General features: G+C 38.3%; 1 protein-coding gene across 4 annotated transcripts in view; it reads right to left on the bottom strand.

The window, feature by feature from the left end:
- Positions 1-15,475, bottom strand: part of LOC149530900 (uncharacterized) — a 359,431-nt gene extending 343,956 nt beyond the window's left edge. For all 4 annotated transcript variants that reach the window (XR_016359208.1, XM_089811737.1, XM_089811740.1 and 1 more), the window contains exons 1-2: positions 15,260-15,475; positions 14,935-15,090 (exon numbers count right to left, since the gene is read on the bottom strand). Coding sequence is in view for 3 of the 4 variants with exons in the window: in XM_089811737.1 (XP_089667863.1) it covers positions 14,935-15,090; positions 15,260-15,283 (180 nt within the window). In the remaining variant the exon portion in view is untranslated. The remainder of the gene's footprint in view (positions 1-14,934; positions 15,091-15,259) is intronic.
- Positions 15,476-19,352: the final 3,877 nt, after the last annotated feature.

Genomic DNA, 19,352 nt, shown 5'->3' with positions numbered 1-19,352 from the left:
GTCACTACTCATCAAAGACTACATCACGACTGTAGATGAGACAAGATGTCTCAACATCGATCATGCGGTTGGCTTTGTGAAGACTATTGTATCCAACAAGAATGAATTTCTGACTCTTGGCATCCAACTTTGTGCGTGACGCATCAGAGATCCAAACAAAAGCAAGGGAGCCAAAAACCTTCATATGACTGATTTTGGGCTTGCGACCTGACCAAGCCTCTTCTGGAGTTTTACCGTTGACTGCTACTGTGGGTGACCAGTTCAACAAATAAACTACAATGTTAACTACTTCTACCCAAAACTTCTTTAGAACATGTCTTTGTTCGAGCATAGAGCAAGCCATCTTGGTGATTGCTCTATTTCGACGCTCAACTACACTATTCCGTTGTGGTGTGTGGGGTGTTGTTGACTGGCGTTTGATGCCATGAGTATCCAAGAAGCTAAAGAATGAACAAAATAATAGATTTCTCAGACTCTTTTTCAACTAAAGGTTTAAACTTTTGAAATACAGGAAATGCTTCTGATTTCTTTTTAAGGAGATACACCCACATTTTTCTACTGAAATTATCAACAAACAATAGAAAATACTTGGACCCAAGAACAGAAGGAGTGACCATAGGGCCGCAGATATCGGCATGAACAAGCTGAAGTACCTGAGAAGCTCACCATGAATCGCCACTAGTGAAAGGTGTGTGATGTTGCTTCCCAATCTAGCATGCATCACAAACTCCAAGTTGTTGAGTCTAATTCTTTAGCAATCCAAGAACAAGCTCATCCCGAGCAAGCTGTGAGAGATAATGCACATTTAAGTGCCCATATTATTGATGCCAAAGTGTACTAACAAAAGACCATTGAACAGTGTTAGAAAGGTTAATCTTTCCTTGGATATATTAATTGGGATATTCCAAGGGTCCCTAAATGTAGTTTGTCCTCTTGTACACATGTGGAGGACATGTCATTGTTTGTCCTTTATTCCACATGTAAGGACAACTCTTGTTTATTTCTTTATTTAGTTTATCCTCCTTAAGAGGATTGTGACACTTTGCACACACCTATTATGAATGTGGCATTCATAGAAATGGGAGTTACAAATGCAACTCCTCTCTCATCTCTATATAAGAGATGCTCCTCCTTCTTTCTTCTTCACTCTTAGCACTTGATGTTATTGTATTGAGCTACTTTTGCTCCAACTCTCTCTCTCTCTTCTCTAGGCATTTGCCTTCATTCATAATACTCACAAGGGGTTTTCTTTGCTTTCCCCTTATAAATCCTTGTCTCTATTGTTGAACCATCTTGGTGTATGCTCTTGGAGTTTGCTTATCTTATGGTAACATTGTTTCACACTTAACTTACTTGGATTGTTTCTCGTTCCTTGCTCAACATTATCATTTCTTACAAACAGCCATTGCTAAGTCTCGAGAATCACCAGAATCAGTAAGTTTGAAAAGACCTAATCCTCAAGACCCACTGCAACAGTAGACTAAGTCGCCCAATTAGTGACGGTGCACTGATGTGAACTGAAAGTGACATCCAAGTGTGGAGATTGTCGCAGTAACTGACTGACTGAGAGTAGATTTAGTTTCATCCCTGGAACATAGTACACATCGAGGAAAATGAGATTCCTCCCGGCAGACTGAATTTGAATGTTGCCTTTGCCGACAACACTGTACTCTTCTCCACCACCAAAAATAACAGAATCTATGTAAGGCTGGTGATTAGTGAACCAGTCTCTACGGTGGGTGAAGTGATGAGAGGCACATGAATCAATATACCAGGCAAACGACTTGACATGATCTGCAAATCTTTTAGCCATGAAGGCATAAAAGGCAGATTTTGTTTGCTTGGTGTGCTTTGCATTGTTCGCTTTGGGCTGCGAACTTGATTGCTTAGAGTGTGCAACTAAGTGTCTCCGACATTCAACCTTCATGTGCCCAAACTTGTGGCAGTAGTTGCATTCAATTTTCTTCTTTCAGGAGTCAACTGATGCTAGAGCAAAAGACTTTTGCTAAGACAACTATTGAAACTTGCCTTTATCCTTCTAAAAGGATTTAGCAGTAAAAGCTTGTTCTGTGGAGGTGGAGCTAGAACTGCTACCGAACTGTTGTTTCCACCGATCTTGCTGAAGCAAAAGTGTGCAGAGATCAGTGAACTTCAAATCAACACCAAAAGACGTGATGTTAAGAGTCTCGATAAAATGCTCATAGGACTTTGGTAAACTCCAAAGAGTAATAACCACAATGTCCACTTCCTCCATCTTGTGACCGATGGCAAGCAACTGATCAAAAATTTCCTGAATCCAATTCGGGTGTGCCTAGAGCGAGGTTCGCTCATCCATGACAATAGAAAATAGAGTGTTCTTCAAAAAGAATGCTCTGCTTTTGTCAGAAGTCTCATGAAGACCTTTGAGATGTGTCCTGATCTTGGTAGTTGTCTTGTCAGATGGAATATGAGAGAGCTAAGCATCAGCCACGAATAACTTGAGAAGCATCATTGTCTCCCGATTATTGAGACCCCATGTATCCTGATCAAGACTAAGAGTAGTCAGACGCTTCGTAACACCCAGAACAAGTTGATCGATATTCTGATATTCAAAAATTGCAATGATCCACGACTTCCAAGTGCCATAATTTGGACCATTAAATTTGGAGTTGTGCTCGAGCAAAAAGTTTGTCAGAGATGCCATGGCACATTTTTAAATGAAAAAAATGTTAAAATCTGTGAAGGCGCATTCTTTGAGGCAAAAAACGGAAGACCCAGAAAATTTGGAGACTGATCTAGAAGAGAGCTCGAAAAACCCAAAAAAATCTTGTCAATTTTTGGATCTGCTGGCTCAAAAATTGAGGCACAAAAATGGAGGCACCCCAAAAAAATGGATGACAACCCAATTGAGCTCTCGAAAAACCCACCATCAATCTTAATTTAGAAAAATTTCTGAGCTCAAAATTTAGGGTTTCAAAGAAAACCCTAGTTGACAACAATGGAGGCAAAAAATTGCAGAAAAATGGCCAATTTCTTCTACAAAGATTAGTTTCTTGCCAAAATGTCACAAATTATGAAGAAATTGATACCAAAAAGTGGTGTTACAGGCACGTTTTGGAAGAAAAACGATAGAAAAACATGGCTGTAAAAAATGTCTTAGAAAATGCAAGAGTTTGCTTCAAATCACGACCATGGAAAAACGACAGTCTTTATTCTGTATAGGTGTGATTTGTTCTTTGAAAACAAAACCAAACAAACCCTAGTTCAAAGCAAATATTCCAAACAAGTAATTTCAAAAATAGCTTTTGATAATTTTGGAAAGTTATAATTCAGAAAAATTTAAAAATCCTTGCTTTGATACTATATTACGAAGTAATTGGTAAAATACTTGCTTAATGTTAACAAAGATCGAGAGGTTTATATATACAAAAGAATAAAGCGATGTTTCCTTAGGAAACAATCGTAAAGAACAGAAACATTCTATTCTAGCTGAAAGAAAGCTAAAATAGCTACAACTAACTAAAGCTAACTAGATATTTACAATAGATTACCATTAACTAATATCATAATATAGTGTCACATTCTCCTTCCTTTTCTTTTCCTTTATCTTTCTGCAATTCTCCAAGCTTGGCTTCTAGCATTTCTTCTATCAACTTCTTAATGGCATCCTAGAACATGTTTTAGGAGGCATGGTGCTAACCTCTTCAAACTCTTCTTCTCATGTTGACATGCACTACAAACCACACTACCCAAGTGATCTAGTTCTTGCTCTGATACCAATATGATGAGGAGTCAATAAGATAGGATGGGCTTTTAAGGTCAATGAATCCCCTTTTAGTCTAGAAGGCCAAAATTACAAGTCTTCCTTCTCAAGAAGATCCTTCTCCTTTGTTCTTACCACCAAAACATCCTTTCTTCCCTTCAAGAAGACTCCAAGGCTCCTATATGTCCCCTTGCTTGATGAGCTACAAGTATTCAATCATTAAGCCAAGCCCCACCCATGATTTTACTAATTTGAAGTTTGTAATATCTTCAGATTTATGAGGTGATTTAACTCAAGTTGTACAAGCCATAGATGAAAGATTCACCAAGTGCTCGATAAATCAACATGTACTTGCCGAGTATTTGGTTCAACGAGTTTTTCTAGAGAAAATTGACAAGTTTTACTCACTAAATTCTTCACGGAAATTTACTAGGGTTTTGGCAAGTTTTTCCCAATAAACTTTGTGAGTCCAATAAAAAAACTCAACCACTTAGACTTTACACCTGCGACTACCAAAAAACCCATTTTATTTTCATTTTTGCTTTTCTCTTTTGTTGTCCAAGTCTAGGAAACCCTCCAACTATCATACACTTCATTTTCAACAATTTTGCATCAAGGAAAAAAGATTAGAAGATACTTTTGAGCGAATTTCAAAGGCAAATTGGAATCACAAGTAGATTTTTATTATTATTTTTATTTTTATTTTTTTTTAACTTTTTTCTTCATTTTTCCTATATCTAGATTTTAAAAAACCATTAATGCTAATAACAAGTAGTCCAAATAAATTTAAATCCCCACAAAACAAGGTCCGTCACTCTTTTATGACAATTGTTTCTCATTTTTCACTATATTCCCAATTTTTTCATACCCAACTTGTTTTTTATTTTGAAACTTCTTTTAAAGAAAATGTTTAGAATCTTTTGATTCTAGATCGTGGAGAAACATCTAGCTTCGTTGTCAAGATCAGCAACAACTTCTACCACTAACATGGGATTTGTAGGAGAAGCTTTAGTAGGTGAGAATTCTGGTAGTTCAAAGGGAGGACAGATTCTTTTGAGGCAAAAATGCTAGCAGTGAATTTACTGTGTAGATTGCTTATCACCTACTTCTAAATGAGGGTAGTGTTGAAAATCTGTGGAAAAGAGTTAGGAATTCCTACCTCATCCCTAAAATGAACTTCTTTTGGTGGGCGGTCATGCACAATAAAATCCTTACACAAGACAATCTAACCAAGTGTTGGATTTTAGTTGCCAAAACGTTGCACTCTTTGTAAGGGTGATGAGGAAACTGCCTCTCACCTGCTTATCCACTATCCATTCAGACAAAATATTTGGAATAAGGTGTTGGTTGCACTTTTTCAAATTGACTGGGTTATGTATGGATGCAAATCCCTCACCATTTGAGTTGGACCATTTGGAAAGAGAGAAATCACATAATCTTCCAAGGTGTGGAGAGCTTAGTTGATGATGTTTTTCAAATCTTCAACAAAATGCTTTTGGAGGATTTGGCAGTCACCACCTGGCCTTGCCCTTCCCTCCCCCCTTCTCAACTTGACAACAAAATTGCCAAAAATTGAGTCCTTGCTAACTCTTGTGCTAAGTTTGATAACTCCAAAAGAAAGAAAAGAAAGCACACTAAATGGTCCCCCTAGACTAGGTGTTGACTCAAGCTTAATTTCAACAAGACTGCAAAGCAAAATCAGGGTGATGTTGCTGCTGTGCAATTGATCAGAATGGATGTTAGAAGTTTAGTGGTAGCTTATAGTGGCAAATTGCAGAATTACACAAACGACTAAGCTGAAGGAATCGGTCTTTTCTAGGGCCACAAGATTGTGGTATCAATTGCTGTCAAAGCTTTATCTATAGAAGAGGACTCGAAGCTCATTGATGGTCCTGTTAAAAGGATATCTCAAATTAATTGATCAACTGACAGAATTGAGGGACATATAAAAAGACTTCCTTTAGGATTTGACTCCTTTGACATTAATCATCTTTACAGGGAAGGTAACGTGATAGCAGACTCACTAACTGTGACAAGCTGCAACATGGAGGGACTTAGGTGCTGGATAAAACAAGAATCCCTCCCAACTAATATCCAAACTCTTCTAAGGGGAGAGAGCCCAACTTCTAATAGGGATGAGGAGTGACAGTTCAGTCTAGTTGCGGTGGTTCGTTCTGTGTACTTCATGGTGTTGGGCTTTACCTTGTTGAAGTTCCACTCAAGGTGGTTCAAAGCGAGAGACTATGGTTAAAAGTTTTATTTTAAATTCAAATAGAAACCTATTGAGGTGGCATGACAGTCTAGGGATGTGGACTACCTTGATAGATGTGACTATAAAGTTCCCTTAAGATGCAATAAACAATCTAGCTGACCTTTGGGGAACTATGGAAATTAAGTGAATCCTAGGGTGCGTCTTATAATGATGAGATGGCATCAAGTTTTGATCGTAAGCAATTACACATTTATTATTTCCTCCCTTGTAAAGGAGCAAACTCCTTGTAATCTATGATGAAGAGACCTTCATTTGCGAGGAACTATAGCCCCCATAAGCTGAGTTTTGAGGGAGGAAGGCTTAATGATTAAACCCAACTTTTCAGGCAGGTCCTCATTTTTCTTTTAAATCACTTTGTTGTAATGGCTATTTTTCTTTTAAATCACTCTGGGTTGAATGTTCATTCTAGGAATGATTTGAATGTCTCTTCCTGAATTTGGAATGGATCTTTCATTATGGCTATTGCTCATGCTTTGAAAAGCTTGGAGGATTAATTGATTAGTCCTTTCAAATCTTTCATTAATCTGTTCCATGAAGGTTTTGAGTATTACGAGGTATTTGGTAAATACTTGCTTGTTATTAACAGAGACCGAAAGGTCAATTTATACAAAAGAATGAGACGATGTTTCCTTAGGAAACGATCGTAAAGAATAGAAACATTCTATTCCAGAGAAAGCAAAAAACGAAAGCAAACTAAAGCTAAAGATATTTACAAGATAACCATTAACTAATAATAGACGTCTTATCTATTATTGTAATACCCTCCCTTAATGGTTAATCTATCTAACACACCAAGCTGTCCTCGGAATTTGACAAACTTATCAAGACCAAGAGGCTTGGTGAGAATGTCTGCAGTCTGATCTGTGGTAGGAACATACTGCAGATCTATAGTCCCGTCTTCAACCAGTTGTCGTATGTAATGACAATGAACATCCACATGCTTGGTTCGTTCATGGAAGACTGGATTCTGTGCTAACTTGATAACGCCTTCGTTATCAACAAACAGAGTAGTCGGTCCTGCTGGTGACATCTGCATATCCCCAAGCATCCGACGAAGCCAGACAGCTTCACATCCTGCCTTAACAGTCCCTCTATATTCAGCCTCTGTAGAAGAGAGAGAAACTGCCTACTGCTTCTTGCTGGTCCATGTGACTGCACCGGATCCCAAACTGAACACATATCCAGATGTTGACTTTTTATCATCAACAGAGCCTACCCAATCTAAATCTGTGAATCCACTGAGTTTAGGATTAGAACTCCGAGAATACAGAAGTCCATAATCAGAAGTGCCCTTCACATAACGAAGCACACGCTTTGCTGCCATCCAATGATCAGCCTTAGGAGCTGTCATAAAGCGTGAAATATAGCTGACTGCAAAGCTGATATCAGGCCTAGTAGCAGATAGGTAGATGAGGCTGCCTACTAGTTGCCTATACGTAGTATCATCAACGGAAGGAGAATCAGACTTGGCTGATAACTTGAGACCTTTCTCCATAGGTGTAGATGCAGGTTTGCAATCCTGCATTCGGAATTTGTCTAACAAGGCCCTGGCATATTTGGACTAAGAGATGAATATACCAGAAGACTATTGCCAAACTTCAACACCTAAGCAATAATGCATGAGCCCAAGGTCAGTCATATCAAAAGACTGGCATAAGTGTTGTTTGATTCCCTGAATCAAAGATGCCGAACTGCCAGTGATGATCAGATCATCCACATAGATAACCAAAAGGATGATGTCACTGTTAGTAGTCTTGATGTACAGATTTGAGTCTAAAGAACTCCTCTTGAAGCCTTGATCACTGAGGTACGTATCAATCTTGATGTACCATGCCCGAGGGGCCTGCTTCAAACCATAGAGAGCTTTTACCAATCTGAGAACCTGATGGTCTTTACCAGCAACCTTGAAACCAGGAGGCTACGTCATGTAAACCTCTTCATGGAGATCACCATTCAGGAAAGCACTCTTTACATCCATCTGATGGACCTTCCAGCCAAATTGTGTTGCCATGGCTAGGACTAATCTGATGGTGCTCATCTTTGCAGTAGTAGCAAAGGTCTCCTCATAATCAATGCCCTGACGCTGAGAAAAGCCCTTTGCCACTAAACGAGCTTTGTACTTATCCAAGTACCATCTGATTTGTATTTGATTTTGTAGACCCATTTGCAGCTAATGGGTTTCTTCCCTGGGGGAAGATCAGAAAGGACCAAAGTGTTGTTCTTCAGCAGGCTCTGGTGTTCAGATTGCATGGCCTGTTCCCACTTTGGAATTCCTTTAGCCTCGGAATATGTTTGAGGTTCAAACACACTGTGAATGTTGGCCATAAGAGCAAAGTTAACAGAATCTGTAATTTTCCTCTTTTTCCGAGCAGTTCTCCCATCAATGAGCTCATCATCATGAAGTGTCTTAGCCCACCACTTAGGCCGGAGAGGAGAATGACCAACAGTAGTACTAGGAGATGCTTGATCAGCAGGATCCTCATCAGAAGAATCTGGATCAAACTCAGGTGAAGCATCTTCAAAACGAGGTGATCCTGCAGGAGAAGCCGGAGGTGTCTGTACAGGTGTCACTGGCAGGACTGAAGCTGTAGGAGCTACTGGAGCCCTCCCATCAGGTGGACCTAATGGAAGCCGAACTCCCAAATCATGAACTTGCATAGGCTGGTCTGCTGGATCAGGAACAGAAGAAACAGGCATGAATGGTCCTCGCTGCTCATCAAAGACTACATCGCGGCTGTATATGAGACGAGATGTCTCAACATCAATAAGGCGGTAGGCTTTGTCTAACAAAATTCCCCCCCATTGTCTAATCTAAGAGTAATAATAGATTTCCCAGACTCTTTTTCAACTAAGGGTTTAAACTTCTGAAATACAGTAAATGCATCGGATTTCTTTTTAAGGAAATACACCCACATTTTTCTACTGAAATCATCTACAAACAACAGAAAATTCCTTTACCCAAGAATAGAAGGAGTGGCCATAGGGCCGCAGATATCAACATGAACAAGCTGAAGGACTTGAGAAGCTCGCCAAGAATCGCCACTGGGGAAAGGTGTGCGATTTTGCTTCCCAGCCTGACATGCGTCACAAACTCCAAGGTGTTGGGTTTGAATCTCTAGCAAACCAAGAACAAGCTCATCCCGAGCAAGTTGTGAGAGATAATGCACATTTAAGTGCCCATATCGCTGATGCCAAAGTGTGTTGATGGAAGATCGCCGAGCAGCCATAGCTAAGTCCTGAGAATCACCAAAATCAGTAAGTCGGAAAAGACCATGATCCTCAAGACCAACTGCAACAGTAGACTTAGTCGCCCGATCAGTGATGGTGCATTGATGTGAACTGAAGGTGACTGCCAAGTGTGGAGAATGTCGTAGCAATTGACTGACCGAGAGTAGATTTAGTTCCATCCCTGGAACGCAGTACACATCAAGGAATATGAGCTTCCTCCCAATAGACTAAATTTGAATGTTGCCTTTACCAACAACCGTGTACTCTTCTCCACCACCAAAGATAACAGAATCTGAATAAGGCTGGTAGTCAGTAAACCAGTCTCTGCGGTGAGTGAAATGTCGAGAGGCACTTGAATCAATGTACCAGGCAGATGACTGCACATGATCTGCGGGTCTTTTAGCCATGAAGGCGTAAAAGGTAGATTCCGCCTGCTCAGTGTGCTCTGCATTGTTCGCTTTGGTTTGCGAACCTGATTGCTTAGACTGGGCAGCTAAGCGTTTCCGACATGCAACGTTCATGTGACCATACTTGTGGCAATAGTTGCATTGAATGTTCTTCTTTTTGGTACCATCGGATGCTGGAGCAGAAGACTTCTGCTGAGATGGTTGCTGAAACTTGCCCTTATCCTTCTGAAAGGATTTCGCAGCAAAGGCTTGCTCAGTGGAGGTGGAACTGGAGCTGCTACCGAACTGTTGTTTCCACCGATCTTGCTGAAGTAGCAGGGTGCAGAGATCAGTGAACTTTAGATCAACACCAGTAGATGTGATGTTGAGAGTCTCAATAAAATGCTCATAGGAATTTGGTAAACTCCAAAGAGTGATTACTACAATATCCTCTTCCTCCATCTTGCAACCGATGGCAAGTAACTGATCACAGATTTCCTGAATCCGATTCAGGTGTGCCTGGAGCGAGGTGCGCTCATCCATGACAATAGAAAACAGAGTGTTTTTCAGAAAGAAGGCTCTGCTCTTGTCGAAAGTCTCATGAAGACCTTTGAGATGTGTCCAGATTTCGGCCGCTGTCTTGCCGGATGGAATCTAAGAAAGCTGGTCATCAGCTACGGAGAGTTTGAGAAGCATTACTGCCTCTCGATTGTTCAGATCCCATGTATCTTGATCAGGACCCAGAGAAGTCAGACGCTGCTTAACACCCAGAACAAGTTGATCAGTGTTTCGATATTCGAAGATTGCGATGATGCGCTGCTTCCAGGTTCCATAATTGCGACCATTGAATTTGGAATTATGTTCAAGCATAATATTTGTCAAAGATGCCATGGCACGTTTTTCAATGAAAACTGTGAAAATCTGTGAAGGCACGTTCTTCGAGGCAAAAATATGAAAGACCCAGAAGAATCAGAGAATGACCCAGAAGAGAACTCGAAAAACCCAATAGAAATCTGCTGTCGTTTTTTGAATCCGCTGGCTTGAAAATCGAGGCACCCAGAAAAAAACGAACAACAACCCAGTTGAGCTCTCGAAAAACCCACCAAGAATCTGCAAACAAAATATTTTTTCGACCCCAAAAATTAGGGTTTCGAAAAAAAACGGCCCTAGATGAAAAAAGCTTGAAAAAACTTCAGATTTCTTGATAAAAAATGGTCGAATCTGCTTCCCAGAGCATGATGACAGACTGAGACGGCTAAGAGCATGAAGATTTGATACAGAAACATGCAGATTTTCACCCCAAAAACGCAAGTCTGCTAGTCGCGTGGCTGTTAGAAACGATCTCAAAAAAAATCTTAGATAAAGATCTGAACCAAAACTGTCAATTCCGCGTCTTTGGTAGGAAGTACAAACCCCTGCAACTACAACAAGAGCCTCCAAATTGCGCGGGTGTAGGCTGAAGACGCGAAAATGAAGTGTAAAAAAAATCACGATTTGCTGAGAATGGTACAAAACGACCACGATTTTCATGCAATTTGTAGATCCGAGTTCAGAATTTCTCTAGACAGAAAAACCTAGGCGAGTTTTTGGAGAAAATAGCTGAAATAATTTTGGAAAAATTTAAACAAATAATTTCAAGAAGAAATTATAAATTTTAACAAAAAAATTTAAGCATTTAGCTCTGATACCACATTACGAGGTAATTGGTAAATACTTGCTTGTTATTAACAGAGACCGAAAGGTCAATTTATACAAAAGAATGAGACGATGTTTCCTTAGGAAACGATCGTAAAGAATAGATACATTCTATTCCAGAGAAAGCAAAAAACGAAAGCAAACTAAAGCTAAAGATATTTACAAGATAACCATTAACTAATAATAGACGTCTTATCTATTATTGTAATATTGAGCTCGTTGGCTAATTACTCTGCCATGGCAGCTATGTCCTTGCATTGATAGGTTTGCATGAACTATCCTCAGTGAATGGCAAGATTATGCTCTAATACCATTCTAATGCCCCCTATAGGGACTATGAAATATGACTATAAAATTGCAATCTTCTGATGTCACTCGTAATGTCTCCTTATGTGAATTCTTAAAATTATGGTACTATGCACTTATAATTCAATTGCAAGAGACTTCTTTCTAATTAAATACTTTTCTTATAAAACGAATATAATATCTTGATACTTTGTAAGAATCAGATGTTGATAGTGCTTATATAATGATGATGATATTAAAGCTCAATCAATCAAATAAACCTCAACTTGCAAACTGGTATGCATTGTGTGTACTCTAATCTGACGTGGAAGATGAGATTGATTATGATTTATCCTGTCCTAGGAATCTGGTATCAGCAAGATTTCAGGATTATAACAATACCAAGATATCAATTGAATATCCACTCAATGTGGATGTGAAAGATGTCTTGTGATATTCTGGTCTGCAATATATAAGCCTGATGATTGTCTTACAAACTCTTGATGAATATGCAGATTGTTGTTGCAATTTGGAAGAAAAGAAATAGGTGCATCTTCCAAGATAAGGTAGAAAGTTTTAGTTAGGTATGTGGCATAATTGAAAGCTCTGCCTCTGAACTAGCATCATCAGTTGCATCTTCGGTGAGCCTAGGGAAAAAAATTTACAACATCAAATATAGTTACATCAAAACAAGTTGGCCCCTCATCAATTTGAGGCCTATTAATCAGCCTAAATGGGTTAATCCATTTGCATCAAAAGCTATCCCATCGGAGTGGTGTGCCCCTAAAGAAGGGTGAGGGAGGGTAAAATCGACAGTGCCTCCAAAGGAAACTCAGGGCCTTCGGGGGCAGGGTGTGTAGCTGAGGATTGGAAGGGATGTGTGCTGCCCTAGAGCACTCAAAAACTGGCTCTGTGAACTAATAAGATTACAGAGGCCAAAGCAGCACTACTTGGGATCACACTAGCTAAAAGACTCTCAATCCCTCAGCTGCATCTTAAAGATGATTCCAGCATTATAACTAAGGCAATTATCAAATGAAAATTGGAGGATTGGCAGATTAATAAGGTTGTGAAATTGATTTCAAACTTGTTGACAACGTTCAAAAAAATTTAAGCATCACACATAAGGAGGGAAGGTACAGGAGGGTTGATCACTTATCCAATGAGGTGGTTGACTCAGCTGATGATGTGGATGCTATAGTCTCTTTGGACTAAGTAATGACAGCATGTTGGAATTATGACCCTTTGAGTTGGCACGCAGGCTAAGTACAGTCTCTTTAATGTTCCTACATTTACTCCCTATTGACTGTAAAGTGGCACATGCAAAATGGTATGAATTCTATGGTGCCTTCATTTTGTCTTCACTCCTAGATTTTTGAACGCAGCTTTGTGTTGTGGGAAGTGAATAGTTTGATTCCACCTTTGTTGTGACAATGTGGTTAAACTTCTCCTTACGAGTGTCAAAAGCAGTGAGCACCTTTTGGGGCAAGGTGTCTACAGACAAGCTGAAGATGTCTTTGAAGATGAAGAGTTTTTATATAAAGTTACAATCTTGCTTGGGGATGATTATTTCTCGGCGAATGGGAGACACAGAACCAATGTGGAGTTAGCCTCTTTGTTTCTAGGCTACTGCTTGGTGATGAGCACGACTGCAGATGCCCAATGGCTGGTTACAAATTGTGTCCACGAGGAGTGGCAGAGTGGTTTGGAGAACATCTTGCTCAAGGCCCAGGCCCAGACTGGTGAGGGGTTAGTGCCAAGAGAGGAAGACTGGCTGCAAGTGGGTGATGTTGATGCCCATATACACCCGTTCTTAATCTGAAATGCTTATGGGATAGAGAAGTATGTTGGGCTGTGCTATGTTTGGGGCTAGGTGTGATCAAAGACTTCCAATGGATTAGGGATATTCATGCTTGAAGAGGGATTGTGGCCCAGGTACAAGAGAATCCCAAGAAGTGACAAGGTTGACCACCTGGTAGAGGCAAAGTAAGGAGGATAAAAGTGAGTTCCACATCTCAAGCAGCGTAATGGAGCTGGCAACTTTGAGTTCCAAGCTTGCTTCTGATCGACTGTGGTCTTGATGGGCTATAATATTTGGAATTGTAATGTTCTATATGCACGTTATGGTGTTTGGAGTGTCTTTTGTTCGTACTTGGTCTCATAGGAAGGTATGGGACTATAATATCAACAATGTCTTGCAATGGGGTTGTTAGCCCGAACTGGGCCTGTAGGTGCTTTTGGTTGGATATGTCTAATTATACCTACTCTTCTGATTATTAATGAAATACTTAAAGATTACTGATCAAAAAAAAAATGAGCATGGAACATTCTAAAAAGTATATTCGTTAAGATTGCACGTAGCAAATATATATTGTGCAAATCACATTTATATACTTTTTACGAGGAGTCTCCCCTTCAAAATTGATCGTTTTGTGTTGCATACAAAATTACAAAGAAAACCCTGGTAGGTACTCTAACAAATGCCAAAATAAGCATAGGAGCTCCTAAAGACAAGGGAATCCCCACTTGTGTGCAATTGCTGACAAACTTATATAATTTGTGTCAGGCCGACAAAAAGGGGTTATGAAAGGGATAGATTCAACTTGTACCAAAGAGCAAGAGAAACCACAAACTACAGCCAAAGAATCTAGATTAAAGTCATATCGTTAGACAAAAAGGAATCCTACAAGTTGGACAATTGAGTACTCCAATAGTTGCTGCTACACATCCATTTCTCGTTACAAAATCTTAACAAGAAAATGAAAAACACTCTCTTTTCCGCAAAAGAACCAAGGATGGCAACCCATTACTTACAATGAGACAATGGGCAAAATCAATGACCACGATGCATGTTGTATTTACACCAAAAGGATTCGTTTCCACCTTATAAGATTAACTACTCGAGTGAAATTATAAGGGTATCACTGAGGCAGCTATAGGCTATAGAAGTAAAGGCTATAAAAAGATATGGACCACCATACTGGCCAAGGAAAGACGGTTTGTAAATACTTCAAAGATACACGAGTCAAAGCGTGACCTGGTGGATAGAAAGATGCAACATGCCCTTAAAGAATGTTAAGTGCAGTGTGGCCTAAACGGACCAATGGTTTTGAGATCATTTGATTGTTAGGGGCAGGTGAAGAAGATATTTAATCGCCAACATCCTCATACGATGACTGGTAACTTTTGGCCAGGAGCTGCTCAATAAGTAATAAGTTTAGATGATGTGGAACAAGAGACCAGAATGTTGGGAATTTCCTTAAAAGCGGTGACGAAATGACGGTGAATTCTCATCAAAATGAAGAAAGTTGAGAAGATAATCTTACCAAATAATGAGAGGCATTCGCTGGAAGGCGCGGCGAAGTCTGGACACACGTGTGACACGCAGCACTGCCGCACGCAATGTCGTCGCGCAGATAAATTTCTTGCAGGTTGATGCCTACGCTATTTGATCGTTTCCGAAATTTGAAGTCTCGTTTCACCTAAGAATGGCCATTGAGGAAAATCAACGAGGTGAAATAACAACTTTAGAAAAGGCCACTACTGTCCTTTCAAGCAGTGGATATCAGTATAAAATAAACAAGGAAGGTCGCTTGTTCGAAACAAAGAGAGTAGGATAATGCAGGTTAAGCATTTAGAAAGAGAAGTTACCTTGCGAGCAATCCAGCCAGCCATTGCAATATCCCTAGCAGCAAAATAGTTTGAATTATCCTGAAACTGCGAGCAATTTCAGTCTGGTGGTGGAGCTGCTTGTCATGACAGGACTTGTGCCGAGTTGTGGTCGACTGGGATCTCGTAGGCCACGGTCACGTGAACCTAAGCATTATAGGAGGCTTCTTTCATTCTCGGATTTGTATTTTCACCAATAATTTTATTTTGGGTTATAAAAGTAAGCTTTACATTTGGATTACGTAATTCCCTCTCATGGTCGGTGTTAATCAATAAAATTAGAATTTCTCCACTCTATAAATGTGAGCTTTTAGTTGTTTTTATTGTGTTTGTATTTTTAACATTAATATTTTTGATCTATCAGTTTAATGAAAACATAGCTTTATTTTATAAAAGATTTCAATCAATATAATTAGATTTTCATAATTCATTAGAATATAAATGCAAGCTTTTGATTTTTTATTATGTTAATATTTTTAATATCAACATTTCATATCACACTTTGTGATCCATTATCAAGATGAAAATATAATTCTCTCCCATGAAGGGTGTCAATCAATGTAATTAGATTTCCACAATGCATTAGAATATAAATTTAGGCTTCTAGCGTTGAAAGTGTTAGTGTTTTTAGCATCAACATTTCATATCATTATCAAGATGAAACATAGTTCACTCCCATAAAGGTTACAATCAATGTAATCAGATATTCACAATCTATTAGAATATAAATGTAAGTTATTGGTTTTAATTATGTGAGTGTTTTTAGCATCAACATTTTGGGTCACATTATGTGATACATGGGATGAAAACATAGTTCCCTTCCATGAAAGGCATCAATCAATGTAATTGTATTTCCAAAATCTATTAGAGTATAAATGTAAGCTTTTGTGTTTGATTGTGTTAGCATTTTTAGTATAAAACATTTTGGATCACACTTTATGATTCATCATCAAGATGAAAATATAATTCCCTCCCATGAGGGTGGCAATCAATATAATTAGAATTTTCACAATTAATTGGAATATAAGCAAGCTTTTGGTTTTGATTGTGTTAGTTTATTTAGCATCAATGCTTTGGATTACACTTTGTGATCCATCATCAAGATGAAACATGGCTCCCTCCCATGAAGGATGTCAAACAATGTAATTAGATTTCTAAAGTCCATTAGAACAAAAACATAAGATTTTGGTTTTGATTGTTAATGTTTTGAGCATCAGCATTTTTTTATCACATTCTATGATCCATTATCAAGACGAAAAAATAAGTTCCTCCCATGAAGGGTGTCAATCAATGTAATCAAATTTCTAGGTTCATTTGAATAAATTGAGTCCTAGTATGATTTTGAGGTCAATTTTTAGACAACTTAAATAAGTTTAATTTTATATTTCTTTAGGTTTATTTATCATAATTAAATATTGTGAATAAATAATTAGGTTTAGAAATTTGAGACAAAAATATATTAGTTCTAAATGTGGTGATAATTTTGACATTTAATTGATTATAATAGGTAGTTAATTCTCAAGTTATGGATATGTGATTAAATAGTTACAATAAAAGTTTTCAAGGATACAATTAGATTGAGTTGTGTCAGCCAAGCTAGCATAAACTAGGTCATGTCAAGTGGTTTATTCCATTTTATGTGATTTGGTCTAATTCTAAGGTAGCTTCGTAAATTCATTTTCCTTCATCTTGAACTTTTTGAAGAAAAAGGTTATGTTGTGAGGCATGTTGAAGATCCAGGAATCATGATCTTTCTCTCCCATGTTTGTGCCTGCAAATAATGAGACTGTTTGTTGACATACTGTGCATAGTGGTTGGTATGGTGTTTGGTGGACGTTCTTTGTTCGTAGTGTTCCTGTTACTTGAAAGTGAATAGGAAAAGTCAGTAAATGTATTTGTAATTTTTTGAGTCCACTACATAGTATTATGCAATGTGTATACGTTGCATGGTCAATTAATTGCAGCTTTGTTTCTACTAGATTTTGCAGTGTTGCTTTCATGCATTGATCATTGAGTAGATCAATAAATGTGGATTGGCCTAATCGTAGTATTGTTGAGCCTCTTGGACTATTGCAAACTACATTGTTGAGGAGTAGTAGTAGTGGTGTTGGTTTTGTACATGATGCGTAGATATTCTGTAGGTTTTTGTAGGCATAGTTGTGGTTTTGGAAGACTCGGAGCTGCAATAATGAGTAACCTATTAGTCAGTGGAATTATTTGAAATTGTAGAGCATTGCAAGAAATGAATTTTAATTTTGAAATCTGTATCTTACGGTCACGGTGTCAGAAGGGAGCTCTCTATCTCTTATTTGTAGCTAGAACTATTGTGTTATATGTTGATGAGATGTGACAAGAACGTGTAGGGTTCCGATTGGATATGTATTTGGTGACTGTATTAGCTATGATATTTTTGTGTCTAGTGCTAGCTTTTGTTGCTTGCATATAGTAGTAATTTTCTGACTTTGTGTTTTTGAAGTGAGTTGCAAGCAATATTGAACGTCTTCTCTTTCAAAATCCATTTTTTTGTTTATTTCCAATTTTTCTATATGGATGCTTGTCCCAGGAGTTAGCCAATGCAAATATTTGTCAATCAATTTGTTGGTGATGTTTATTGTTATAGTCTTTTGAGCATCTCTGTCAATCAAATCTATGTTTGCAATTAGTGATCCTTGATGGCTTGAGGAAGCTAACTTACAAGTTGGTCCATATGTTATGAGTATGTTGCCCTCAAATATGCTTCCTGATTATGTTGTGCAAATGTCAAATACAATAGAAGGTTCAGATGCTTCTACCTTTTGTCTGTATATAGAAATGTGTCTATGTTAGAAGTTTGGTGATTCTAATGTGTATATGTTCAAATGTGTTTGAAATTCATTGCCATTGTTTGTGAGTATACTTACTTTTTATGCTTGCTTTGTTGTTGATTGTTCAATGGTTGTGTGGTTTCCATGGTCTACAAGAAATAATCAATACAATAAATTAGTAAATTGTATGTTTAGTTGGATCTTGCTAGTTGAAAGATGATAAATATAAGAGGAAGTTGCATGTTCATTTGCTATGGTTGTACACATAGTGCTACTGCATAGTGATCAATCCAAAATGTATCCTTAACAATGGTCTAAGTTGTTTCAACGTTGATGTTACGTATCCAAATGTGGTCAACCATGCATGTAGCATGTGTTTTTGGCATGTTTACTGTGAACAATAGCCTATGATCATTCATAAATTATTGCAATTACGATTGTGCTTTTGCTGATTTGAACATGTCAATGTTGAAGTCTCTTGCAATGATCAATTTTGAATTTTTTGGCAGATTACACGTGATGGTTTGTATGATGTTGAATAGGTCATCGATTGGTGCATTTGGTGTGAGGTACAAATTTGTTATTCGTAAAGGAATTTGGTTCTGCAAAATGTCAACTATTATTGATTTGAGGTGTCTTGTTGCAAATGTTTCTATTCTTTACAATGTGTTATTTCTGCTACAACAGGTTAGTAGTCCATGTATAGCAGATGAAGGGTATAAATTGAAACTTTTGTTTAGTAATTGCAGTTGTTCTACTTTGCTTGTCTGAGTTTCTTGCAAGCATAGTATGGTTGCAGCTAGCAAGTCATGGTCATGAGCTATTTCTTGTTCATGTAATGGTAGGCTTCTTGTGTTGAGAGTGCATATTATGATTTTCTCTAATACCATATTGAAAAGGCTATGTTCTAGTGTCTAGTAAGTTAATGTTTGTAGGCGGTGCATCTCAACTTTGACTTTGTGGGACAATTTTAGATTATGGTGTTGTAGCCTATGAATCAAGTATAATGATTGGATGTCTCTTACACGTGATAGAGTAGTATAGACTAGCCCATGTTGGTAGACTCTATGAGGGTCAAACGCAACTGCGTCCATTGTTAGTCCTTGTGCTCTATGAATGGTGCTTACACATGCAAGTTGAATAGGATATTGTGAGCGAGTGATGATTTTTGATGTTGTTTTGAGTTTTCTAGTTATTCTCATTATTGGTGTCCATGAGGGTGAGATAGAATTTGTATACAAGTTGTGCATTTTTTTTCGGCATACTCTTCC

Source organism: Cupressus sempervirens, chromosome 11 (genome assembly GCF_028749045.1).
Source record: "Cupressus sempervirens isolate cs-2001-9-10 chromosome 11, ASM2874904v1, whole genome shotgun sequence".
Lineage (NCBI taxonomy): Eukaryota > Viridiplantae > Streptophyta > Pinopsida > Cupressales > Cupressaceae > Cupressus > Cupressus sempervirens.
Note: the sequence above shows the minus strand (reverse complement) of the source record. Positions and strands in the feature narration are given on the sequence as shown.